The following is a 25,330-nucleotide window of genomic DNA, read 5'->3' as shown; positions in this document are numbered from 1 at the left end:
CGGCGTAAGTTCTTGTGGGGATGTTCCTTCTGCGGTGGTTGATCATGACTTCCTGCTACTTCTCGCTGACTTGTGTCGCACTGGTCTGGGTCTCTGCCGAACCTCCTCGGTTCCCGTCGATAGTATCGTTTCAGGCGGTTGTAATGAACCCTCATCACCCGGCCACCTCCGAGACTCCTAATGATGTAGTTCTGCACACCACATTGCCTTGTGATAAAAAACGGGCCTAGCCATGGTCTCTTGAGCTTGTGAGATAATCCATTCTTCACAGCTGTGTTGAGCAGCCAAACCAGATCACCCACCTGGTGCTTCTGCTGCGGTTCCTTAATTGGCTTATTATAGTTCGTAGATTGGCGGTGTTGGGCAGCTGCAAGATGATCCTCCACGAGGTCACGAGTCACACGTTGCTGCACCTGAAATTGTTGAGCATACTCTGTCGCTAACTGAGCCATTGGTACATTCGTGTCAAATGTGGCATCGACTGTTGTTCGGGGATCTCTTCCAAACCTCAGCTTGAATGGAGTCTTTTGTGTCGAACTCTGCCTTGATGTTCTATATGACAGAAGAGCCAGCGGAATCCAATCTTCCCATTCCCGTTGGTTCTCCGAGACATACGATTTGAGGACTCGCATCAGAGTCTGGTTCAGTCTCTCGACTAAACCGTCACCTTCGGGATGATATGGGGTGGTTCGTGATTTACGAATGTGTAGTAGCGAGCAGATCTCTTTTATAAGTAAGCTCTCGAGGTTCCTTCCTTGGTCGCTATGAAGGACCATGGGTACGCCGTAACGAGAGAAGACCTCTTGGACAAGGACTCTGGCGACTGTCTGCTTTTTTTATGGGAAAGGCTTCCGACCATTTAGTGAAGTAGTCGGCGAACGCAAGGGTGAAGCGGTTGCCGTTTGCTGTTTCTGGTAGCGGTTCAATGACGTCAATCGCGATCATTTCCATAGGTTCTCCTACCGGTATGCTCTGAAGCCTGGCCTGAGGACGGAGTTGAGGGGGTTTGGACCGGGCACACACTTTACAAGACTTCACCCAGCGTTGGATATCACTGATGTACCCTGGCCACCGGAATCGGTCAGCCGCGCTAGCCACAGTCTTTTCCACCCCAAAATGTCCGCTATTGTCGTGCAGCTGACGAAGAGCCTCGTCAAGCAAACGTTGTGGTAAGAGAATTAGTGGGCGGTTATCAGACGATCCTGGCGATTGCTTGACCCTATACAGAACACCGTCCTCCAACTTAGCTGAGGCCAAACAGTCCAGAAACGGCGAAGCTGGCTATCTGACTTCCACATTCCGCTGAGGGCAGGACGACCGGCAGGGAATTGCTGGAGGACATAGCGTAGCGTTTCATCAGTTGTTTGAAGGACCGCAATGTCAGTCAATGAGTAGCTGGGGTTAAGGTCGACGGCTCCACAAAAAGTGTAAGCATCATTCCTGTCAACGCTTGAATCAATACAGGAGTCATCGATCTGGCGCGGCCTCCGTGGGAGACCGTCGGCGTTGGAATGATCCTTGCCTGGCTTATACTGAATATTCCATTCGTACTCGGATAGTGCTACCATCCAACGTACCAGCCGACCACGCGGTGCCTTGACCGATTTTAGCCACGTCAAAGGGCAGTGATTGGTAACAAGAGTAAATCGCCGACCGTACAAATACGCCCGAAAGTGATTGGTTCCCCATACCAGTGCGAAGGCTTCTTTTTCTGTTGTAGAGTAATTTTGTTTCGCCCGATTAAGTGAGCGACTGGCATAGGCGATGGTGTGCTCGCAACCATCATAATTCTGACAGCTCCTAATCCCGTATCACAAGCATCGACGGCCAGATGGAAATTCATATCAAACCGTGGGTATGAAAAACAGGAGTTGAAGTCAGTTTGTCCTTGAGAGCAATGAAAGCTTGAGAGCAAGCGGGGGTCCAGTTATAGGCGTGCCCCTTTTGAAGCAGTGCAAAGAGGGTGACGCTATTTGTGAAAAGCCCTGAATGGACTGTCTGTAATAACCGGCTAGGCTCAAAAAATGCTTTAATTCCAAACTGTTACGTGGAATTGGGAAGTTCTGGACTACTTCAATTTTCGTAGTATCGGAGCCGACACTATCGGCGAAGACGACATGACCGAGGTAGCTGACGGATGAGCAGCAAAAATGGAACTTGGTTGGCTTGAGTTTAAGCCCAGAATTCTGCAGTCGGCAGAACACCTTACTCAGTCTTTGAAGATGTTGGGAAGAAGTAGCGGAGAATACGATGATGTCGTCGAGATAAATTAGGCAGTCTTCCCACTGAAGGCCAGCCAAGGTCGACTCCATGAGCCGTTGAGAGGTGCTGGGTGCATTAGCGAGGCCAAACGGCATTGACTTGAATTCGTAGAGTCCACGAGTGGTGCTGAACGCGGTTTTTGATCTGTCTTCCGGGCTAACTGAAACTTTCCAGTACCCGCTGGCTAGGTCTAGCGTTGAGAAGAACTGTGACCCAGACAAGGAATCAAGTGTTTCATCGATACGTGACAGAGGGTACGAATCTTTGACCGTGAGAGAGTTCAGAGCACGGTAGTCTACACAAAAGCGATGGTTCCCGTCCTTTTTCTTGATTAGCACAATTGGAAATGGCCTCGGGCTAGAATATGATTGAATGCCATCGGCTCGAAGCATTGTATTCAGTTGCTCGTCCACCACGGGCCGCAAGGCGCGAGGTAGCCGACGGAGTGGTTGCTTCCGAGGACGTGCATCACAAGTGGGAATGCTATGATAAACAGCCGTGGTATGGCCAACGTCGGTGCTGTGTAATGAGAAAACACGGCGGTGCTGATATACTAAGTTCTGCAATTGTTGCAAGTCCGCGGAGCTCAAAGGGGTAGCAGAAAAATCAAACAGTGAAAGAAGATGGTCACGTGTAACCGGATCAGTTGCCTTCTTTGTCCTGCATGTGCTGGGTACGTCAGCTCCCAAAGCCCCCACGGCCGCCACTGAGTGGGTAAGGTGACGAACGTGGCCAAGGACAGTTTCCTTGCGAAGGTGAATAGGTTCACCGACTGACATCAGTTGCACTGGGATGCTCCCATTGGAGACGTTGACGACTGCACGAGCTACCAGGGCACCCGTGCGAGTGGTAAGCTCCGGAACGGGTTCAAACAAGGAGGGGCCTACCTCCAAGACCTGCATATCCTCAACATCAACAACAGAGGCGGTCGTTATCATTCGGTGGTTTCCAAGTATCGTAGTGTCTTCATGCAAAATGACGCGGTGCTGTTCGTAGCCATGCCGGTTAATGATGAGATTCACGTGGCCCGTACCCCAGTCCAGCCGTTGAGCGCGGAGGTCCACCGTCATGTCGTGCAGGGCCAGGAAATCAGCTCCCAGGATTGGTGCTGTTTGGATATCTGCTACTATAAACGTTTGTTTTGTTTCCCACTCACCCAATCGGACCGAATCTGACACAGCACCGTGGACTTCCAGTGGTGCACCGGATACCGAGGTGAGTTGCAATTTATCATTTACTGCGTTTAAGTCTAATCCAACTACGACAGACAAAGGAAGAAGAGACACGGACGCGCCAATGTCAATTAAACATTCATAGCTTGTCTTGTTCAGCCTTACGGGAATTTTGATAGTCAGCGGACGATCACTAGCTCCATACACACCAAATTGTTGTTGTAAATCGATATGATGCAAGTCACATGATGGTCTCAATTTTCGTTGAGAACGCTGACGGCAATCTCTTGCAAGGTGTCTCATCTCACCGCAGGAGTAACACGGTCCTACCTGACGTCTTCCTCGGCTAGATCGTCTTGGTGGTTTTCTTTTCCGAGCGTGATTCACGGTTGAGTTTCATGACGGCTGTCTCCAGGCTTTGCAATTGGTTGGTCCATCCTGTGAGAAGTCGCTCTAAATTTGGTGCTACTGGCACGTCTACAGTCGGCTGCATGGCGGCGACAGGCGTCGCTGGTAGGTGAGACATTCCAGTATCAGCGGACTCAACTGACACCTGCCCAACGTCTACAGAACATCTGTGACTCCGATCAAACAACTAGAGCTCTCTGGTGCAGTCGACAGTGGTTTGTAAATCCATCGCTGGGACGAGTAGCAACTTTTCGCGGATTTCGTTCGGCAATCCATCTATAAAGCGGTCCAACAACTCGCGATCTCTTGCCTCCTTGTCTAGTCCCGGGCATGCACGGTCAAGTAGACGCTCCAACTGGTAGACATACGTGTCTACATCCTCGCTTTTGCCCAATTGGCGTTGCTGCAGCTGACGATGGGCATGACGTCTCCGTTCTTCTGTGTTCGGCTCAAACACGTTCAGGAGTGCTGCCTTCATAGCTGAGTACCACTTCCGGTCGTCTTCGGAGAGATCAAGCCTTTCAAAGACGGGGAAAGCTCGTCCCTGAGGTAGGGTAGGTAGACGAACGAGCTTTGTTGCGTCGTCCCATTTGTTCGCGTCAGAACAAATCTCAAAGTGTCTGATCCATTGCGCACATTCTCCATGCTAAATGGTTCTGGGACACAAACCTTTCCTTCGGTTATCCCATTCCTAGACACCAATGTAATATAACAACAGAATCGAGCCAGATAGCTGCATTGATGCTTCAAAGTACCGATAGGCTTTAACAGAAGTCGGCAATCTGCTGCCCTGTGACCGAGTTTGTCACAAACGAAGCAGCGGCATGAACGTTTTCGTTCTTGTGCCGCTATCCTATTGAAGCGTTACCGGTTCTTCCGCTATTCGTATTCTGTTGTCGATTTACCAAAGCGTTCGAGACCGTGCAAAATTTCTTATTGGTGCGCGGTCAAGTAAACGTTTAGCTACCTGCGCGAGTTCTTGTAAGCTTACCATCTCTCTCTCCCTCTCCCTCTCCCTCTCCCTCTCCCTCTCCCTCTCCTTCTCCCTCTCCCTCTCCCTCTCCCTCTCTCTCGGGTGTAAAGAAGCCATGCAAAATTCTGCATTGCTCGATGTATAAACCTGCGAACTAGGCATTGCGTCTAGCCAGCAGCCAGCAGTAGGCCCTCCACAGCTGATCACTCTGGCCATGTCTTTCTTAGATTGACAGTCTTGCAAGAATTGATGAAAGTTCTTGTCTGTCTGTCTGTCTGTCTGTCTGTCTGTCTGTCTGTCAAAAACATCTATTGGTAAACATCAACGCTATTACAGTCAACGCTAAATCACTATCTATGAGTCCAAGAAAAATGACCCAAAGGGTCATGAAATGAAAGCTTAACGTACACTCTGGTAACTGTAAAAACCAGCTACGGAGTCATTTCTACACACTATTCTGTCAATCTTCTTCGCCAAAACCATACTGTTACACCACTGTAAAGTAATGGACATTAATCGTCTCCAATAAGTCTTGAACTCGCTGGAGTTCACTTTGCCGTCATCATCTCGTGATCGCAGAGAGATTTGATGGAGAAACTTTTCTCCTGCATTTCCCCAGCGGCCATAATGCTCAAACACCAGTGGAATTAGGCATGGAGAACCCCCACTAGTGTGAGTCTCTCTGCTGTACTTCTCTCTCTTCTTTCCCTCCCTTTTTGAAGCAGCAGATCCATCAGTTGTAGCTGCGACTGAAATTATGTCGGTGCTCCATGGGTGGGCTAAGGAAATGTCGAGCTCAACGTTAAAGTCGGTTGCATTATAAACGGTAATATCGGGTCTGGACTGAGAGCTGCTGTAACAGTCTCTTGGCTCAACGGTATGGGGAAGAGACACGCGTTTCAAACACTCGGACCAAGCGGAGACTATTGAATTATGAGACCAAACTGGTCCCCCACCTGTCTTACAAGTAATCAGATGATATCCTTCAGGATCTAAGGCTGTGCCGCAATCACATAAGGTTGCTGACAGAGGCAATGGCAAACGCATACCCAACCTCAATAAAGCTGCCAGGCGGAACAATCCAGGGGAAATTGCAAGCTTTCTTGAGCTGGGAATGACATCTAGCCAGGCTCCTGATCCCCTCCCTTGAAGAGATCTCAAACGAGCTGCATCCTTGGTCGCAGATCTTTCAATCATGTCCTGAACTTTGAGTTTTGTCTGTTTTTCAGTCAAATTGTGCTGAAGCCCTTTGGTGTTGCAGAGGAGATCTGATAGGGCCTGACCTGGACACAGGGACTGCTGTAGGTGATGACTAATGCTGTTCTCTTGTGCTATTGATGATGTTGTTTCATTGATTACTGAGGTTACCAAAGGCTGTAGGGTTGGAAATCGATCCAGCAGCACATGGAATGAATGAGCCCAACCAGAGGCAAGTCTGTCTGTCTGTCTGTCTGTCTGTCTGTCTTTCACATATATTTTCAAACATTCATCTATCATACAAAGAGTGCTAGGCAATGACATAATGTTTTAGGTGCTACAGTACACAGGAAAAAGCACTAAAAAACAGTAACAACTTAACTTAAAAGATAACCCAGGTCAGCCTAGTGGCTAAAGAACTGGGTTGAGTACTTAGCGCTACTTGTGTCACTTGACAAGCTTGCCATCTTCCTCAGTATGACTTTGGCATTGCATTTTTGCAGCTGAAGGGAGAATCTTTTTCGCCAAAAGTCAAGGAACTCTGCAGCGTTTGGTCTACCAATTTCGTCACATGATTTCTTTGCTAGTTTCTGCAGGAAGTTTCTTCCCATGACACCCCAGCGTCCAAAATGCTCCATAACCAGAGGAATGAGACTGACAGCAGTTCCACCTGGTAGACAATCCTTCTCGTATTTTGACTTTTTTCTCTCCTCTCTTCTCTCAGCAGCGGCGCCATCTGTTTCCGAAGATCTAGGGAAGATGTCCGAGCTCCATGGGTGTGCTAGAGCTATGTCCAGATCCACATTGCACCCAGAGTCTGAGTCGAAGGCTACAATGTCTGGCCGGTCATTGGAATTGGCATACCGATGCCTCGGTTCCCTTCGATGATGGATGTGCAGCTCCCGCAGGCAATCAGACCAGACTGATGCAAGCGATTCGTGCGACCAAACTGGCCCTCCACCGGTTTTGCATGTTAGCAGATGGTACCCACTGCTGTCCAGGGAGGCACCACAGTTGCATGTTGTCATCCAGTCAGAAAGTGGAATGGGCAAGCCCAACCTCAGCAAGGACGCTAAACGATACTCGTAAGAATTTAGTGCGAGCACTTCTGAAGTCGGGATTGCGTTCAGCCATGCACCAGCTCCTTTTCCTTTTGTAGATCGATGTCGTGCAGCATCTCGGGCTGTGGGTGCATCTGTGAACAAGATTTCTGCCTCACAGCGAGCAAATGACATGGATAGCTGATGCTGAACTTTGCCTGCAGATGTCAGATATTCGGAAATATGCTTTCCATCAGGGACAGATTGGGTCAGGGCGTTATTAAGAGCCCCAGTAGTTGAATTAACTAGGCTGTCAACAGCTGGAAAGAGACTTGGAAAACGAAGAGGCAGTTCCACAATGGCGTGAGCCCAGGATGCAACAAAGGCAGGCTGCGACACAAAAGCCAACGAAGTCATGCCAAAGCCACCAAGTCTAATTGGCAAAACAGCTTGGCGCCAAGGCATGTCCTCAATCTCGTTGAACCCAAGTAGATGGCAAAATGTCTTTCTTGTCTGAGAGTCGTGAATTGAAGCTGCTTGTGTGAGCAACTCAGGACGAACTGAGCGTGCCAAGTGATTCAGGCAAGGGACGTGAGAGCCTCTCAACAAGAGCATGGCACTCTGTATGTCTCCCAATTGAACAAGTTCGTTACACAGTAAGAATTTTGACTTTGCGATGTTCGAGCAAGAGGAGGCAACAAATGAAGGTGTGCCTACGGGTGCTCCAAGAAAGATGGCTCCATCATCAGTGACTGGTATGCAGTCAAAGCCTTCAACAGGATCACGTGTAGAAGGGCAGTAGATCTCACACTTTGAATCTGCAATGATCATGTTGATGGCAAAAAAAGACTTTTTCAGATCTTGAAAGGCAGACTGAATATCCGTAGGGTGACCCAGTACAAAGACGTCGTCCAAGTATGCCAAGATACGAACCTTCGGATGCATCTCCTGAAGATCTTTTAGAACAGAATGAATGGCAGTGGCAAATAGAACTGGCCCCAGCGGGTCGCCTTGATGGACCCCTTCTGCAGATTCGATTGTAACTGGAGTGATACCTTGCATGAATACCAATGGGCTGATCCTCCCATACATCTGAGCTACATGATTCAAGATATCTGGAAATGACCCGACCACTTGCTCCAACATCTGTTGTCTGCTGATGGAATTGAATGCATTTCTGACATCAGATTTTAATACAACCCAGTCGGGATTGTGCTGGAGGAGTAGCTCAATGTGATGGACAATCAGCTCAGTGCCACACTCGGTTGCCACACCATGCTGGATGGGGCAGAAGAAGCTTGAGAACAGTTCCTTTTTTTGTTGACATATAGCTCGAGCTGTCAACCTGCGTATAGCTTCACCAACTGCAATAGGTCGTATGTCGCCATTGGACTTGGGCAGAGCAATTAGCCGAGATGAAGAAAAGAGGGTTACTGCAGCAGCAGGCAATATGCCTCTAGCAATAGCCGAACAAGCGGAAAAAAGACAATCTGCTGTGAGCTCGTTTTCAAGTAGAACTTTCAAATGCTCGAAGCGCCAGCCTGAGAGACCTGCACCAGAACCCCGTGGAGCTCGTCTAATGGCATCAAACAGCGCTGAGCTTGACAGTTTGATTGAATCTTGAGACAAAGAAGGAAGATGCAACCCCGTGGCTCTGGAAGGGTGCTTGGAAGCCAGCTTTGCTGTGGTATCTTCTGAGGCAGGAGCTAGGCCTTTGCTGGTTAACAACCTGGAAGCTCTTGAAAGCTCTCCACATCTCACCAACCTCAGGGTAGCGGCTCTCCGTGCTTCATCACTACAACGAGGCGTCTTCTTTGAAGTTGATCCATTTAGCTGAAGTAGATCCGACCAATTCCAACTGAGAAATTTCTGATACCTCACTTTGACGTCACGAAAGCCATGACGTCCTCCCCTGACCATAGGCGTGAGAATCATGCGTGGAATGAGGAAGAGCAGCTTCCATGCTAGCTCGTCACCGGGATTGTCATGGATCTTTCGAAGGGCCACAGCACAACAGTCATGAAAGAGTGCTCGTGCAGCAGGCTTGATAGTTTGTACAACCCGTGGGGGAATGGCCCTGAGAATGGCATCCGAGGGCAGATCCCGGATAATGTTCCAGGCTGCAGTCTCTAGGTCAGCATGGGCATCCTGTAGGGACACGCGCTGAGGTGGATTATGACAAGCGGAATCTCCAGAGAATGAATCCGGCACTGTAAGAGACGGCGGCAACTCAGAAAGGGTCTTCCGGACGTTCCTTCCAGGAGGTGACGATGCGCCGAGTGTAGTATGGCCCTGACTTGACCGTTGACCATCAGAAACGGATTTCCGAGAACGGCATTGAGAAGTGTGTTGTTTCAACTTCAAGTACCATCTTTTGCAGAATGAGCACTGAAGAAGATTCAGGCGAGCGATGAAATCCCCTGGGAGGAGATTCGGGTCGTGAGCATCGCGGATATGACACAGAACTCTCTTCAGTGTGTCCGAAACATGACAAGACTCGTATGGACATTTCTCGGCAGAAGACATTGCCAGAGAACGGACAAGCAAGGCGAAAACAACAAGGCCTCAAGTCTTGGATGCTACACCTGTCTGTCTGTCTGTCTGTCTGTCTGTCTGTCTGTCTGTCTGTCTGTCTGTCTGTCTCTCTCTCTCTCTCTCTCCTCTCGTGTGTGTGTGTGTGTGTGTGTGTGTGTGTGTGTGTGTGTTGCATTGAAGAAGCTACTGGAAACAGCTGTCAAGACATATCATTTCAATTGGCTGTAGAATTTGTCAAATTTTTGTCATGGCTGGACACGAAAGACGAGGAGCAGGCTGAGAAAGTAATAGCTGTGATGGCTGCTAATGATAACACGTGTCAGCTTGAAAACAGCTGCGACGGAAACTTTGTTTGAAGCTCTCGTTCAGTTACTTTAGGGCAGTGTTTTGACTATCACAGAAGACTTTCGGGAAGAAATTGTCAATTTCATCGCTAATCACCGAGAAACCTTTCAGGAAGCGGTAGTAGCAATGGAGACAACTCCCACAGACAGTGAAAACGACGCCATGCACATCACACAAATTCGGCTTGCAGACATATTTATAAACTATTTTGCTAAACTGAAAAAGGATCGTTGTTGGGGAGACACAATTTATATTGAGGCTGCTTGCTTGCTGTATGACGTTCGCGTGTCTTTGCTTGTTTCTCCAGCGTCTTAGCATCTTGAGTTCAATAGTGAAAGACTGGATGCGAAACAACATATTCATCTTGCCAACATAAATGACAAACATTTTAGGGGGCTTGTTCCAGTTCAATCTACAAGGACATTTTCAACTACGATTACGCTACGTCACCAGTCCCACCTCTGCCGAAGTCTAACTTGTCAAGAACTGTTGCGGCTAATCTTACAGTAGAAGAGCAATGCCACTGTTTCGGCCGATTAGGTAGCCAATAGAGCACATTGTCACTACTACTGGCAAAGGACAATTAATGAGTAATGACGTTGTCTTGTAGTTACACCTGCCAATGCAGACTACAGCAAGGTTGCCAAAGGACCGTTGTCAAAGCGAGAACTGTGCTGGTTGTACTGCGGTCAGGCTCGTCTTCCAGTTGCCATAACTGCTATACAACACAACTCGGGTAAGTAAACGTGCCCTTTTAAGTTTCTTGTCTTGGTTGACGTCGTCGTAAACAAACTCACTAGATGCTGTTGTGCGTTTGGTTGGCCTTCATCGTCGTTTGGAAATTGTTTGACGTAGGTGTATGAGACAATGTTTAAAACTTTAAAGCAAGTATTGATTTTGTATTTTTAATCTCGATGTAGGAAATTTCAAAACTCTCAAACAAGAGCAATCCTACAAGGCTTAAATCAAAGATTGGGTAATGTGGTTCTGTGGTAAGATGTACCGCCGTGATCATATATTGATGACTTTTCACCAAGTGAAAAAGTGAAGAAGAGTCGTAGGCGCCTTCGTCCTCCAAAACATGATGATGAATGGAAACCAGATGTCAGATCAAGTCGGAGAAAAGTAGCAAGAGCAGGATCACCGGTTGTGTTACCTTTTTCTCCAAATCACTGCGACCTTCTGAAGTTGTTGGCAGTAGCCAGTAAGTCGCACTGTAATAATTGGAGTAAGGAAGTGTCAACACAATGTACTAATCAATTTTGTTACTTCAGACGTCATGAGCAACAACACAAAACGCGGAAGGTTACTAGAGAAAAGTCAAATTTACGGTTTAAAACAAAGAAAGTGAGTAGCTCGTTCGTGATTGCTTGATCGTACTATGAGCTAGCTACGTAGAATTGCACCTTAATTAATGGATCGCGTAGGTGTTATGCAATCAGCTGGCTACTTCGTCTGAGAACTCAGGCACTCAGTGTCAAGACACGTGTCACGTTGACTCTATATTTCTAGATTGACTGGATTGCAAAATTTTGAAGAGGAAATGAAAAAGCAAGAAAACGAAGTCCTCTCGTCTGACGTGAAGACTGCAGTAACGCAGACAGAAATGTTAACAAGCAAACCTCAGAAAGATCTACAGGTTTGTCTAGCTGTACATCAAATAAAGTTAAATGTAGGCAAGTGAAGTTTACCAGCCCGGTGCCTCAGTAAACTAAACTCACCTTGAGGTGAGAAAATGCCATATTTTATATTTGCAGTCTATTAGTGAATAATAATATTTTGCTGCAGGTTAATTCAGTCAGTTCTAAGAAAGTTATCACTCACAATTACTGATGTTGCAGTAGAAATGGCGTCGAAAGGCAGCCTAAAATGCATGGGTTTTCTGTTAAAGTAAGAGTTGTTGAAAGTACAATATTTGAAAGCAAATGTCGCTTGAAAAGTATAAAATTCATCGCACGTGTATAATAATATTGCTTACATACAAACGTATGGAAAACTCCTAGTCTTAAAAATTGGTGCTGCTTATCATCCTCTTGGACACAAAATAAAGTTTAGTTTTTTAAAATTGAGTAATTTATGAGGAATTTGCAAAACTATGATAGCGACCCCTGGTTAGTTCCCTTCTAGTTATGAGATAAATTTTAATTAAAGTGTAACTGTCGTTATCTTATAAAAGACTTTCAGTCTACTATGGACAAAATCAACAAAAAACTTTTAATTATAATTGGAATGCCAAAGCTGAGGGTTGAAATTAAAGCCTTTGCCAAGGGAGTACTATATTCTAGAGCGCGGTCAGCTCCAGAAATGCTAGTCTTACCAGAACCTGCCCCACATATGACTTTCTTCGGTAATTCAGGAACGGGCAAGACAACAGTAGCAAGACTTATGGCAGGTAAGATATTATCTTTTCTAGATAACCGAATGACTGTGCATGCATGGGAATGTCTTTCTACAGATATTTTGTACTGCATCGGTGTCACTAAGTCTCCAAAACTGATAGAGATACAAAAGTCAGACTTGATGGGACAATTTGTCGGACACACAGAGAAAGAGAATAGGTCCGTGATTCAGAAAAGCAGAAACGGCGTACTTTTTGTGGATGAGGCTTACCGGCTTACACCAGCTGATAGCCCCAACGACTTTGGACGCTGTGCTTTGGACGAGCTCATGCGAGAGATGGATGCGAGAGTGGATAAGCACGACCCAGTGATCCTGCAGAGATAAAATCTTTCTTTGAGTGTATTGCCAGTCTGTACCGACGGATAACATTTATTTTAAACTTTACGGACTATTCACGAATTTCACGAAAAGAAATTATGTCTAATTTTCTATCAGTGATGAAAAATATGAAGATCGTGTTGACGATGACAGCGCCATTGAAGAAGCTGTAAACGAGATCGAGGAAAGTCAAATAAAAGCTATGAATGCAAGCTTGTGCAGTTTGATTCTACAAACAGGCAAAGACAAGTTAATAGGCAGACTTGAAGTCGACGACCTTATGTCGTCAGATTTGAACCACTCTCACAAAAGAAGACTTATTGGCTACAACAAAATCTGTGCCAGCTGTTTCAGCAAAAAGGACATAGCTTCGACATGGTGTGTAGCTTTAGATAATAAAAAGGAGCAAGAACATAATAATTTATTTTTTGTATAGTTGTTATCATTGGTTTACGTTCAATACTGTTGTAAAATAACTAAAATGTAGATAACGAAGTTTTCGTGATATTCGTAGCTATACTATGCGCTATCACTGGCAAATTTCCCTGGTTTGTTCCTCATGCAATTAAGACATGCATACCGGTCCCGTCCGGTCAAAAAACAACTTTCTTTTAAATAGCCGCTTTATTACAACAAATGGGTTTTATTACAAAATATTATTATTCAATTTATTATTATTATTTACTATTTACTATTTACTATTTACTATTTATTGTTTTTACAACGTATTATATATACAACGTATTTCTACGTGACATTTTTCATGTCTATTTACATTTATGTCTATTTACCATTCAACGTTAATTTTTACCAGCAGCAGTGATAGCATGTCATCGAAACGTCAGAAATCGATCGTTTGGTCGAGTTTTGAAATTTGGAGATGACGTCAGAATAATCAGAAACTTTGTGATATGATTCTATGCATTGATTGTGGAAAGCATTCGACGTAAATTTTGATTTGTCAAGTTGAATTGTAGCGATTTGGCGAGACATTACTAGTATGCAGAAAATGCGGTCTGTCATGCTTGACCACGTGTACTTTGCGCTGCTGATTATCGTCAACGGTGGCCTAGACAAACATTGAACGAGTGCAGAAATGTTTGACTTATTGTGTGAAAGTGGGAAGCAGCGGATAGAAACGGACGGTGTTCTAGAAGAAAAGTTCTAGCGATAGTCCTACTATGCAGAAAGCTAGTATCACGTGGTCACGTGCACTGACCGTGTTGTCAGAATATTGATTGCTGGACTGTTGGGAAGCAACTTCGTGTTCGATTGTTGGTATATTCTAGCATGACTGACACATAGAAGGACGGGATTTAGCACGTATTCTTAGTTACCAGAAAGCAGAAAAATTTTTGTTTTGCAGAAACTACCAGGAGAAAAAAGATGAACAGGCCGCTCCACTAGTAGGCGTGTTGATCTGGTCAGTGGGTAATTGGGTCATTCAATTTTTGTTCTAATATTTGCATTTCTAATTTTCTTATTTCTAATTTAAAATTTAGCATTTAAAATTTTAATTTTAAGATTGTATTTCTTATTTTCGATTTCTAAGTTTGCTAACATCCCCATTTTCGACTCGCACTTCCAACCGTCGCTTCACCACACACAATATCGATAAACAGAAACATTTTACGGACAGACTCTGTAGTGCGTTGGTCGTTTGTCACTATTTTATCATGCGATCAACATAGATCTACATGTATGTACATTACCTTTTGTAAATGGTATATTTATAAACTCCGGATGTTGTCTAGGGTCTGTCTGTTTCTTCGTTCGTTTGTTTTTCAAAGTGCACTTTGCAAAGTCGCAGTTGAGAGTTTGAGAGTTGATGGGAAGCTGAAGAGCAAATGCAATTACAACCATTTTTCCCACAGGAGAGTTTGTGCTGTTAGAAAATCTCCCATGAAGAGAACTGAAAAGCATACAGTGAAGAGTGGCGTACAATCTGTTGCTCAAGTAGACCATGCGTACAGCGCTATTTCGCAACCGGAACAGTCATTATCTAGCGAAATTGAGGGCATGCGCGTGTCTAGTAGTTTTGTTTCTTTACAAACATAATGATAGTCATAATTAATTGATTAAGTAATGCAAGGTATGTATAAAATCTTAGTACATGCGCATAATGTGAGAATGCACAGCTAACTGTTGGGGGATGCAAGTTGAAAATATGAATAAATTAAACTGGTAATGATCTTAAAAGATGTATTATTGATGTCCACTGCCTAACAGCTGAAATGGATGCAGCAGAACAGGAAGTGATGAGGTGGCAGTAAGTGATGATGAGCTCCTTTCTTCCGACCACACTGCTACAAAACGAGTGTCCCAGCTGAAGGAGAAATCAGGAAATTGCAGGCAGAGCTGCACAAGACAAGGAGAGAGAAGGAAACTCTTTTGCTGCACAGTTGAAGATAAGAAGCAAGGATTTCCAAGTTGTTTGGGCAAGACTAGCTTCAAGCCAAATCAAGGGGATCGATGCGTGTGGTTCAGTGGACATCGACTACTGTTAAGAAAGCGCTGCAGCTACGTTTTGCTCGTGGTGCTTCTGGCTACAATCTTCTTTTGATGAAACTATCCACTTCCATCTGTGTGAACTCTACAGCGACGAATGGAGACGGCGTCATTCAATCCTGGTATTCTAGTCCAGGTACTTGACTACCTAGGCATGAAAGTAAAGGAAATGCATGATGAGGAACGCGTTTGCTGTCTATATAACTTTGGATGAGATGTCAATTACCCCAAATGTTGAATATGATACAAGTAGTGGGCAGTTGCTAGGCAACATAACTCTATTGGTTATAGCGGCAGTGCTACGCATGCACCGGTTACCCGAGGCCCGGGTTTCTGGGCTAAGGGTCTAGTAATCGTTCGACCGACTGACCGCGCGACCGACCTTATTTATACTCGATTAGCGCAGATGCAAATGAAGCTATTCTGACCAATAGACGAGAAGTGGTGTCATTACCGACCAATAGACGAACGTGATGTCATCATGAGGCTCCACCTTTCTCTGTTTGGTATCTGCTACGAGGCAACAACCAGACGTCTAGCTAGAGAAGCGGCACAAACAACGAGACGCCTAGAAAAGCTGCACAAAGAACGAGACTTTTACATTCTTGTGAGCTGGAAAATCGGTGGTGAACTGCTTGTTTTGCTCTACATTGTAACATATGTTTCCCACCAACAAACAGAACAATGATCACAAGCATTACTTCATCACGTAAGGCGAAGATGGCCAGCCGGCCTAGCGTCGAGGCTACCCGACTTGTAACATTTGGCTTGTTCCAGCACTTCGAGACAACCTGACCTACATTGAAACGTGCATGTTTTCCCCCATTACGACAACAACCAGACGTCTAGAGAAGCTGCACAAAACAACCAGACGTCTAGATTGTTGTGAGCTGGAAAATCGGTGGCGAGCTGTTTCTTTTGTTGTACGTGAGGGTTTAGCACCTATAAACAACGCCTAATCTAGCTACATTTGTAACGTTCATGTTTTCCCACATCTAATTTTGTTTTGGCTCTGGTGTTACCTATGCCACGCCTAAATTAATTAAAACCTTCCATAGGCTCATTACGACTTCAAAAGCTGCACAAAGAACTAGAGGTCTAGAGAGCAAAGGTTGTAACATTATGCTTGCTCCATCAATAGTGTCATCTTCTGAAAGCCCAAAACATTGTAGGTGCATGAAATCGTGTTTTGTTCGCTGAAAATCAGTGCTGCTTCTTTTGTACCTATCTAACCGAAAGCTGGTTTTCGTATGTGCTCTAGACTTTCGCTGTGCGGGGCGGATGGTGTTGTTTAAACCATTCTGTCATAGCGCGACTAATTACCTTCAAGGTACATCCCGGAGGAGGGTTTGCACTTCTAGTGCTTCTTCATTTTATAATGTTGGGAGGAGTAACGTCTCGATGGAAGCAGGTAATTGCATATCACTTTACTGGTAACTCCACAGATGGAAGCATCGTGAAACCCATTGCACTGGAAGTGATAAAGAAAGCTTCACAGACCTGCTTGCATGTAATTTTAGTTACAAGTGATATGAGAGTGCTAACAGAGCTCTATGGAGGAGTTGTGGGCTTTTTTTGCAACCACTGGTTTAACCTTAGATCAAGACAACATCCTGTAATGGCACTAGGTCGTTTGCATTCTGACCAGTACAGAGAAGCAGTTTTTAAGTCTATGACTAACATCTTGAAGATTATAAAGATTGGAGACACAAAATCCAACTTACACGTTTCCTGCACCGAGCGCTACACAGGGAGTGTGTTTCTACCGTCAATGTCCACCTCGCCAATGCTGGTACACTGCACATCTGCTCGCGTACACCGTTACCTGCAAAATGGCGGCGTGTATTGCCTCGTAACGAAAGAATGCATCTACTGCGCATGTTTGCGCTCAGAACGGAATCTGTCTATATCTCTATATCCGGGTGTAGTCTTAATAGAATCGTTGCAAAGTTCTCTGAAGGTAAATCTATTTGAATCTCTGGAGCTGAGATAAGTGATTCCTTGCTATAGTTATTGCTGTCTAGAACACGTTTTTCTGTCTTCTTCTTTTCCTGTAACTGCACACTTTGGTAAGCTAGCTTTTATACTTGTCTCATTTACAAATGGCCAGGGTCGTGCAAGAGCCGTGTATGCATTATATGCATAGCTGAACAGCTAGAATTCGTTCTATTTTGAAGAGAGCGTACTCCTACAAAGCATGATCTCCCTATTTATCTACATGGTCATATGTGAAGTTAGAAGACATGCAGTGTTGCGCACATTATAAGACATTGCTGAAGTCGGACATGGTTCAATCCAAGAGGGCTAGATGAATGCCCGCATCAATAAATATCATATTGAAAACGTTTACAATGTCAACACTCGCCAAATCTGTTGCATGCTGCACATCACAGTCCACACTAACAGATACGAGTAACGAAATCCAGACATTTAGAAGCTCAAAACCTACTCACTCATCCACGCCCTAGAAATAGCTAAACTAAATAGCTAAACTAAATCAGCTGGTTTGCAATCCAGCTGCTGAAATCTCATGCTCAGTCCTAATGTCCATGTCCATTGAACGTCTTGCTGACTTCCCTCTTATAAGGAATTGTTCTAGGCAAACAGAGTGCGTTATTTAGCATTGCATAATGCACACAACAGCAAGCAATGCCCTACTTCTTTGGACTTTCTCGGTCAGCTTCAGTGCAATGTCGTTCACTCTTTCACCTCGACCGTACACTTTTTTCTCTTGATAGGCAGCCCTCCGCTTCGCAGACTGTGCTTTCTGGTTCGGACTACGTTGAATTTGACCCCGTTTCGGTGAGCTTTGCTTCCTAATGGTGCAGAAACGGGGACACATGCAAGTCCAGTTGATAGATTACACAAGTCTTCATACCATTCCCACAAGAGATTATTAATAACAAACAAAATAAGTTTAATTTTTTAAATTAAAAATAATTTGACTTAAATTTAATTAAGATTAGTTAGTTATTGATAAAATTAGTAATTCAGTGCAAAATTGGTAATGTACTTTTTGGCATCTAAGAGCTTGATTTCACTTGCGTCTGCCTGTTAACAACATAAATCTCATATACACACAACTACATCACAACTCACCATACTGCATCTACCAGAACTGTCCTGTGGAGTTTCATGAGTTGACTAAACCTCTGGTAGCACCCCGGATTAGTGGGAAACGGAAACCTGTAATGAAAGATAAACTACAAACACCCACCTCTGCACAACCAAGAGGTACAGGAGAGAAAACAGGTGTTGCAGTCAGACAACGGTGACACCTTCTGTATGGGTACGAAAGTATTGTATTCTATTGTCTAGATAAGACTTCAGTAACAGCAGGATTCTACGCCGCGAATTCGAGATTTCTTCCTGAGTGGCAACTCTCTTCTTTCAGAGCATTGAATTAAGCACCGTCAGCGTTTCATATTCCTTGATCCCTCCATTCTCTTACTCTCTATCAATTGTAGAGTGTCTAGCTGTTGCGGATACCTTAAGAGTAAGATACCACGCCACCGGACAATATTTCGCATTCTGTTCACTAGTATACCACCGTACAACTCTTTTCGTCAATGCTGACATCACTTGCCAACAGCGCATTCTCCATGCCCATACACTAGGCTATACAGTAAGGCGTCTCCTAAAGTCTTACGGAAAAGTGTTGCTTAGGTGTGACGGTGGGTGCTTGCTGCAATAACAATTTGAAAAGATGAGAGGACTTACTTCACTTGACGACGAGGAATTTTCTTCAGTCTTGGTTCAGACTTGACACATGCCAACTCGCATACATACACATCCTTTTCATTCACATCGATTGGACGACCTGAACCAGACAGAATCTGCATGTTAAGTACTCTCCAATCCCGCATACAGCGGTGGCAACTAAAATGCACTCCAATAAATTAAATAAGCCAACTGTGATTCATACAAGACTGCATAATGCAGTGCAGCACTACTGGTTCTACCAAGAAAAACGAACTAAAGTCAGTTTTTAGACAAATGAAGCATACACTTCATTTTGCTCGTATCCAAAATTGTTGCATTCAACGCAACGCTAACAATGACTGTATACCACAAGCAAACATCTCAAAAGTTTGGCTTTACTTTACAGGAAGCTCACAACTGCCTCAATAAATAAACAGAGCACTCATTGAAAAAGACGCTTTCACAGTAAGAGTGTTTGAAGAGAATAGTCTGCAGGTGTAGTGCTCACTCTGGCTGTAAGCTGTTTCAACATTTCAACATCAACTACTGTATACCTCTTGTTATTATTATTATTCTAGCAAGTCAGATGACTCAACTGTAATCAAAAGGTTTATCACTGCCGTTACTAATCCTATACCCTTAACTGTTACTTATATAATCAATGATACCACCAAATGACTGCTACACTAAACTACTACTAAACCCTGCCTGCATTCAGACCTACTAAAATACAAAATGATTACTGTACATACAACAACGTCTGATTTATATAATTAAGACATTCCAATATAAACAGTATTGACAAACCTCTTGCATAGGAATACACATCCATGACAACACAAGGTGCTACAACGGCTTCAAGTGGAATTATCTCATACAGTGACGTCTGAATGACCTTGAAAATAGCAACAAAGCATATTGTAAATATCCAATGACTAAATGACTCTCAGATAGTACAGCAGTACTTCATTCTGATAGAAGCGTTTGCCAGCTGAATGAGAAACTTCATGAGGGCGGAAATAATGAAAACCAAATACAAACCGCTCATGTCTATAAAAACGTGACTCACAATGCACATACAATAAAACATAAAACTGTTGCAGCAGTTCACTTCTCATCTTGCCACAAGCCTAACACCCGGAATACGTCCAGTTGGTCTTTGTGCTTTAACCCGAGTGTTCTATTGCAAGATCTAACAACACACAACACATTTATCAAAGCCATCTGATCCACGCTAAAACATACGAATAGGATAAACGCAATTGCAAATCAAAATGGAGAATAATGACTACAGAAAGTTAAAACAAATGCACCTCTTTTTGCCATTTTGCCAACTCATATTATGATCACGAGATGTGTATGCACATCCTCCTAATACAACAGCATAGTAAACTAAGGATATAGTCAGAGCAGTTTACATTCACACCTTTCTTCACAAGACTGCTATTGTGCCAGAACGTCAAGTAGTAGGTGCATCCAGGGACTCCACCTTGCGGTTGCGGTCTTTCAATAATGTTCTGTAACAATATACAACATAACATTGACTTCCACTTTCTGAAACAAGGAACGTCCACATACCCTATCTACATTCCTATAACTGCATTTTTCACAGTAATACACAGCATTTTTCTGCTCTTCGCGTGGGTGGTAGCCCATACAGTCTCCATGCTGCCACACCTAATTAACACGTTCTATTACAAATTTCCACAGAATCACAATCTTGAGATTACTCGGCATCGATCACATTGAACCATGAAACCTTCATCCAATGGCATCTCACAAATACAACGAATAATCTGTAATGACACCACATATCGCATCATCACCACAGTAAACCAAACAGAGCACTAACAGCCATTTCACATGTGTCCACTGCATCATCATCTGAAATGCAACAAGCACTGTATAATTTTAAGAACGTCTTTCTGAAGAAGGTCCATACCTGCACTGAGTATTTCACTGTCCTGTTCATCCAAAACAGTCCCATTAGCAGTAAAAGTCTAAAGCAAGCAAGAACTTATTTTTTATCTGACAAAAATTAAACAAAAAAGGTACACGCAGAACAATCCAATAACAATGTTGACAAAACATGCAATAAGAATGCATCAAAGTCCTGATTTGCTATCAGTGCTGAATAGATACCCCACTTTGCAATTGACTTACCAGTTTACTTTCATTGTCCCTTCTCATCTTTCTGTACAGCAAACTCAATTCATTGACATATTTCATCACCTTGGCCTTAGAACAACTGTCTGAACAATCCTAGGACAATCATTACATGTACGAAAACTAAATATTACCAAAGAAAGCAATTATCTACCACAGCTGTCTGGAGAGCAAGCTCAAAGTCAGCACCAAAATCATGCAACTCTGTGTATTCCCCAGAAAGAAGTCTAGTTTCAACTGTAGTCAGATCAATTGATGGCTGCAAGCCATTGTGAGCAGATGCCCTAAGAGTCAAGGGTCCAAGGGCAAAAGCTATAATGCAAAAAGTCGAAAGATGTCATACTTGTAGTTTGCTGTGATTCTCTTCAAAAACGTTGCCAAATTCTCTTTCTTTTCATCTAAAGAATAAAGAATTAGTTAAAATTACATGCACCGACGCAAAAATTAGAACGTAAATCCTCACCTGCCCAACACACACACACACACACACACACACACACACACACACACACACACACACACACACACCACACACACACACACACACACACACACACACACACACACACACACACACACACACCACACACACACACACACACACACACACACACACACACACACACACACACACACACACACACACACACACACACACACACACACACACACACACACATACACAGCCATACGATAAAGATAACATGGCCATTTGGATAAAAGACAAACAAACTATGACAAGAGCATCAGCACAGTAAAAATCAAAAACCAACACCAACATTATTTAAATGTGTTCCAGTCAAAAGATCAAACAACAACTGAAGATGCTCAGATAAAAATGAAGCAGCTGTGGACCAATAACGAAACAGCAGACTAAAAGCAACTAAAGAAAAATTAACATGCTCCGAAGTAGTAAAGAACCAGATAAGATTACTATGTTTGCACTGACATGCTGTATTACACCCCAAATATATTGCCCATCTGTTAAATTTAATTGAATAGAAACAAACACTCATATACGAAGCAAACCTTCATGGCGAAAAATTCGACTACAAATATTCACAATCTGCTGTTGAATTTCTGCTCTGCTGCTATCAGATTCATCAGAAGCAACTACTGGAAACGGTTGAGAACGGCCACCTGCACGAAACAGCTTTCTCCATGACAATAACAACAGTTTATCTACATCCAGGGGTTAATACCTCGTCGAACATACGAACTTGTTAAACGCCTATGAACTTCAACTCTTTTCAGTTCTTTCAACACAGACTGTGCAAACAATGTAAATTAAACGTTGTAGAGTGACATAACTAGTGAGCTAAAGTCACACACCTCAAAGTTTTCAACAGTTTGAATAAGACTCTTCAAAGAGAAAATGTGATGTTCGATAACAAAGTTCCTGCAAGAGAGAGACAGTAGACACACTGTAATAGCTGCTACTCAATACTAAACGTTTGCCTACTCCGTACAAGTTAATTAATGAGCAGTTGATCATGTGCACACCTTAGTACAGTCTACGGGCAACTAGTGAGAGTCTTTAAATTATGTTGATTGACTGATAACAAACATGTAATCAAGACATTAACTAGAACCTAATTAATTCAATTTACCTTATACATAACTGTTAGTAAATGCAAAAAACTACAAGTACATCTGCCAATTAAGCAAGTAATAATTATACACTTCGTACCATCCAATGTTACAGCTACAGTATGGTTGCTTGTAGAAATTGTATTCTCTTCACTCTATTCTAGTCCATGTCCATCCCAAAGCTAATCAGACACTTAATGCCTCCTACATTATTCACTAACCTCCATAAAATCCAACTTCACTTTAAGATTGTATACATTTAAGAGACAAAACTTCACAAACATACACACAAAGTCAGCACTATACTAAGTGCATTACCCAAGCAAATCAAGATGAAGTGTAGAAATACAAATTTACTGGCTGTTGTCTAAATGTTATTTTTCATGCTAACCAGTTTTCTTTTCATTTCGGAAGATTACCCATCACTACCATATTTCGGAATCCGCCCCAATTATCTAAGTCAGACATCCAAGTATCCAAGTCAAGAAATCAGTTGTCTTATACATCATGTAGACAAACTGTTATGAAGATCTGTCTGTATCAATGAGTACACTATGTACATAGTTGTGTGTAGTATGTAACAAATTGTATATAGTATACTATACAGATACTTGCATCTAAATAAGTAAACGTTTATAACATAGACAACTGGAAAGCTAAAATACATATACAGTATTATGTAGTACTGCAGTTCCTATTTGCCTGTAAACGTTTATAACGTAGACAACTGGAAAGCTAGAATACATATACAGTATTGCAGTTGCTAATATATCTTTAGATGTATTAGCAGCTAATGTAGATGTATGAGTTGCTAATTAGTTAGGTATTGATTAGATGTATTAGTTGCTAATACATCTTTAGATGTATTATCTTTAGATGTTGCTAATACATAGTTGCAAATATTTGCCTGTGTCATAAGTCTTCAAGTCTTGCAGCAGTAAAGGGTGTTGAGACAGGCAGCTATGGTAATTCCTTTCAAGAATTCAAAATAGATCACTCAGAGATTTTTTGTGGTAAGACAGAGTCTGGCCAGAACGGGGCTATACTGACCCAGCCTGCACTTAACGTGGGCTTCATTATTGCTAATGTAAAGCTTACATTCCAAAGCTAAATTCTTCTCATTGTTTCACATATTAATAGCAAAAAGCAATGTAGCTGATGCACATAAAGAACACAACCGTGCAATAATTTTAAGACAACAGCCAACTGTTCTCATGTGTTTTCGTTAAAAGTAAAACCCTTCACCTTTGAGACATCCTCTATTTCTCTTGCCAAAAAAGCTGCTACAGTTAGAGCTCTTTCTTAGCCTTGTGGCTTTCCTGTTATCGTCGCAGTAAAAAGCTCCACTTAATTAACAAATTATTCAATGACACATAAGAGCAATATTGACCAATACGCAGCTGATGGTTGAAAGACAAACTGATATCAACTATCACCGACCAATCTAAAGAGTCTGATTAATAAACAAGAATTGATAATTGGTAATCCTAGATAGACCCATTTCCCAAAACCACACTTCCAGGGAGACGTTAGGTAGACGGAATTTAGCTACAGTATCCCATGTTTTGTCAAGTTATGCCATGCTTTGTCACTATTTACTAGTAAATGAAGCTGTGTTCTACTCACTTCAGAGCTACAAGTGTGTGTGTGTGTGTGTGTGTGTGTGTGTGTGTGTGTGTGTGTGTGTGTGTGGTGTGTGTATTTATTGTGAATATCAATGTAAAATTTTATTAATTTTTGTCTGTCTATATCTATTGTCATTATCATTAATTAATCATTAGCTTGTTGCTAGAACGTATAATTCTTTGATAACACAGGGTTGCGCCAATGTGATTAAAGATAATTAACTAAATATCATCAATGTCCCACACTACTTCGAATTCAGCATGTGCACATGCGTAACAGCTATGTGACTCTTGCACGAAGCAGGCTTGTTATCCAAGGAAATTTCCCGATTTTGCGCTCTTGCGTCACTTGCAGTTAACAATGGAGGTGGATGTGATGAACATGCTTTCGTTAAGCCGTTGCTATCATCTTTCGTTCCAATGACAATTCGTTGTAGCGAGATTGATCTCGCACGTCTCCTAGCTGCATGGGAAATACTGTGAAGCAACATGTAGTGACCGGATCCAGAAGAAAGCAGCGATAGCGTTTCCTACAAATCTTTTCTTGCAAGACGACGTCGATTGTTCATTATCACAGCTAAAATATATTGAAGATTGCGAATGACACAGGTCGTGTGCAACGATTACATGCATGCATGGTCCCATGGGACCTTTGGCTTCTCGAAGAACGGTGAAATTTGTTTGTTTTGTGATTCTTCTGTAAGAAAGTAACAGACCCGTACAACTATTACCCGAATTTTACTCTGTGCTTCTCAGTTTGATGACGGTTTGACCTTATTAAGGTTTTTGCTATGGGTATGACATCTCAGCCTTTCTGTAATGCGCAGCATTGTTACGTCACCTATTGTTGGTGTCCCAAAGGACTGCTGATTGGATCAACAAATTCCCAAGTGTGATTCACGCTGACAAGTTAGTGTTTTTTCACCTATTTTCGTGTCCCAAAATGACTGCTGATTGGCTCACCAAACTCCCCGAGCATGACACACACTTACAACAAACATAGGTACAAACATAACGACATACCGACAGACAGACCGGAAGTGAATTCAGCCCGTTTTGAGTAAACTGCTCGTGAAGCCGTCCACCACT

At 43.2% G+C, this 25,330-nt stretch overlaps 5 protein-coding genes across 7 annotated transcripts in view; 1 reads left to right on the top strand and 4 right to left on the bottom strand.

The window, feature by feature from the left end:
• Positions 1 to 5,214: 5,214 nt before the first annotated feature.
• Positions 5,215 to 6,336, bottom strand: LOC134191773 (uncharacterized). The gene has a single exon (XM_062660395.1). The coding sequence runs from the start codon at positions 6,334 to 6,336 to the stop codon at positions 5,215 to 5,217; it is 1,122 nt and encodes a 373-aa protein (XP_062516379.1).
• LOC134192299 (uncharacterized) lies at positions 6,248 to 8,008 on the bottom strand. Its single transcript, XM_062661021.1, has one exon. It carries the CDS (start codon positions 7,995 to 7,997, stop codon positions 6,417 to 6,419), a length of 1,581 nt encoding a protein of 526 aa, XP_062517005.1. The 5' UTR covers positions 7,998 to 8,008; the 3' UTR covers positions 6,248 to 6,416.
• A 3-nt stretch (positions 8,009 to 8,011) lies between these two features.
• Positions 8,012 to 9,578, bottom strand: LOC134191772 (uncharacterized). Its single transcript, XM_062660394.1, has 2 exons — positions 8,121 to 9,578; positions 8,012 to 8,077 (listed from the first exon to the last, which is right to left on the bottom strand). The coding sequence occupies exons 1-2, from the start codon at positions 9,576 to 9,578 to the stop codon at positions 8,012 to 8,014; spliced, it is 1,524 nt and encodes a 507-aa protein (XP_062516378.1).
• A 1,333-nt stretch (positions 9,579 to 10,911) lies between these two features.
• LOC134191771 (uncharacterized) lies at positions 10,912 to 15,417 on the top strand. Its single transcript, XM_062660393.1, has 5 exons — positions 10,912 to 10,916; positions 10,970 to 11,136; positions 11,207 to 11,279; positions 11,445 to 11,571; positions 14,880 to 15,417. The coding sequence occupies exons 1-5, from the start codon at positions 10,912 to 10,914 to the stop codon at positions 14,907 to 14,909; spliced, it is 402 nt and encodes a 133-aa protein (XP_062516377.1). The 3' UTR covers positions 14,910 to 15,417.
• A 2,056-nt stretch (positions 15,418 to 17,473) lies between these two features.
• The window catches only part of LOC134191836 (histone-lysine N-methyltransferase ASH1L-like), a 42,510-nt gene continuing 34,653 nt past the window's right edge, over positions 17,474 to 25,330 (bottom strand). For 2 of the 3 annotated variants that reach the window (XM_062660459.1, XM_062660461.1), the window contains 20 exons: positions 22,359 to 22,425; positions 22,229 to 22,295; positions 22,056 to 22,166; positions 21,370 to 21,424; positions 21,181 to 21,310; positions 21,024 to 21,122; positions 20,803 to 20,860; positions 20,713 to 20,744; positions 20,591 to 20,656; positions 20,439 to 20,537; positions 20,287 to 20,377; positions 20,174 to 20,231; positions 19,972 to 20,052; positions 19,826 to 19,910; positions 19,668 to 19,755; positions 18,879 to 18,978; positions 18,272 to 18,344; positions 18,172 to 18,209; positions 17,817 to 17,974; positions 17,474 to 17,753 (listed from right to left, as the gene is read on the bottom strand). In XM_062660459.1, coding sequence (XP_062516443.1) covers positions 17,656 to 17,753; positions 17,817 to 17,974; positions 18,172 to 18,209; positions 18,272 to 18,344; positions 18,879 to 18,978; positions 19,668 to 19,755; positions 19,826 to 19,910; positions 19,972 to 20,052; positions 20,174 to 20,231; positions 20,287 to 20,377; positions 20,439 to 20,537; positions 20,591 to 20,656; positions 20,713 to 20,744; positions 20,803 to 20,860; positions 21,024 to 21,122; positions 21,181 to 21,310; positions 21,370 to 21,424; positions 22,056 to 22,166; positions 22,229 to 22,295; positions 22,359 to 22,425 — 1,654 coding nt within the window. In that variant the 3' untranslated portion in view covers positions 17,474 to 17,655. Of the gene's footprint in view, positions 17,754 to 17,816; positions 17,975 to 18,171; positions 18,210 to 18,257; positions 18,345 to 18,878; positions 18,979 to 19,667; positions 19,756 to 19,825; positions 19,911 to 19,971; positions 20,053 to 20,173; positions 20,232 to 20,286; positions 20,378 to 20,438; positions 20,538 to 20,590; positions 20,657 to 20,712; positions 20,745 to 20,802; positions 20,861 to 21,023; positions 21,123 to 21,180; positions 21,311 to 21,369; positions 21,425 to 22,055; positions 22,167 to 22,228; positions 22,296 to 22,358; positions 22,426 to 25,330 lie in introns of all 3 variants that reach the window. The other variant, XM_062660460.1, reaches the window with a different exon arrangement.

Source organism: Corticium candelabrum, chromosome 16 (genome assembly GCF_963422355.1).
Source record: "Corticium candelabrum chromosome 16, ooCorCand1.1, whole genome shotgun sequence".
NCBI classification, from domain to species: domain Eukaryota; kingdom Metazoa; phylum Porifera; class Homoscleromorpha; order Homosclerophorida; family Plakinidae; genus Corticium; species Corticium candelabrum.
This window is presented reverse-complemented; position numbering and strand designations above follow the sequence as displayed.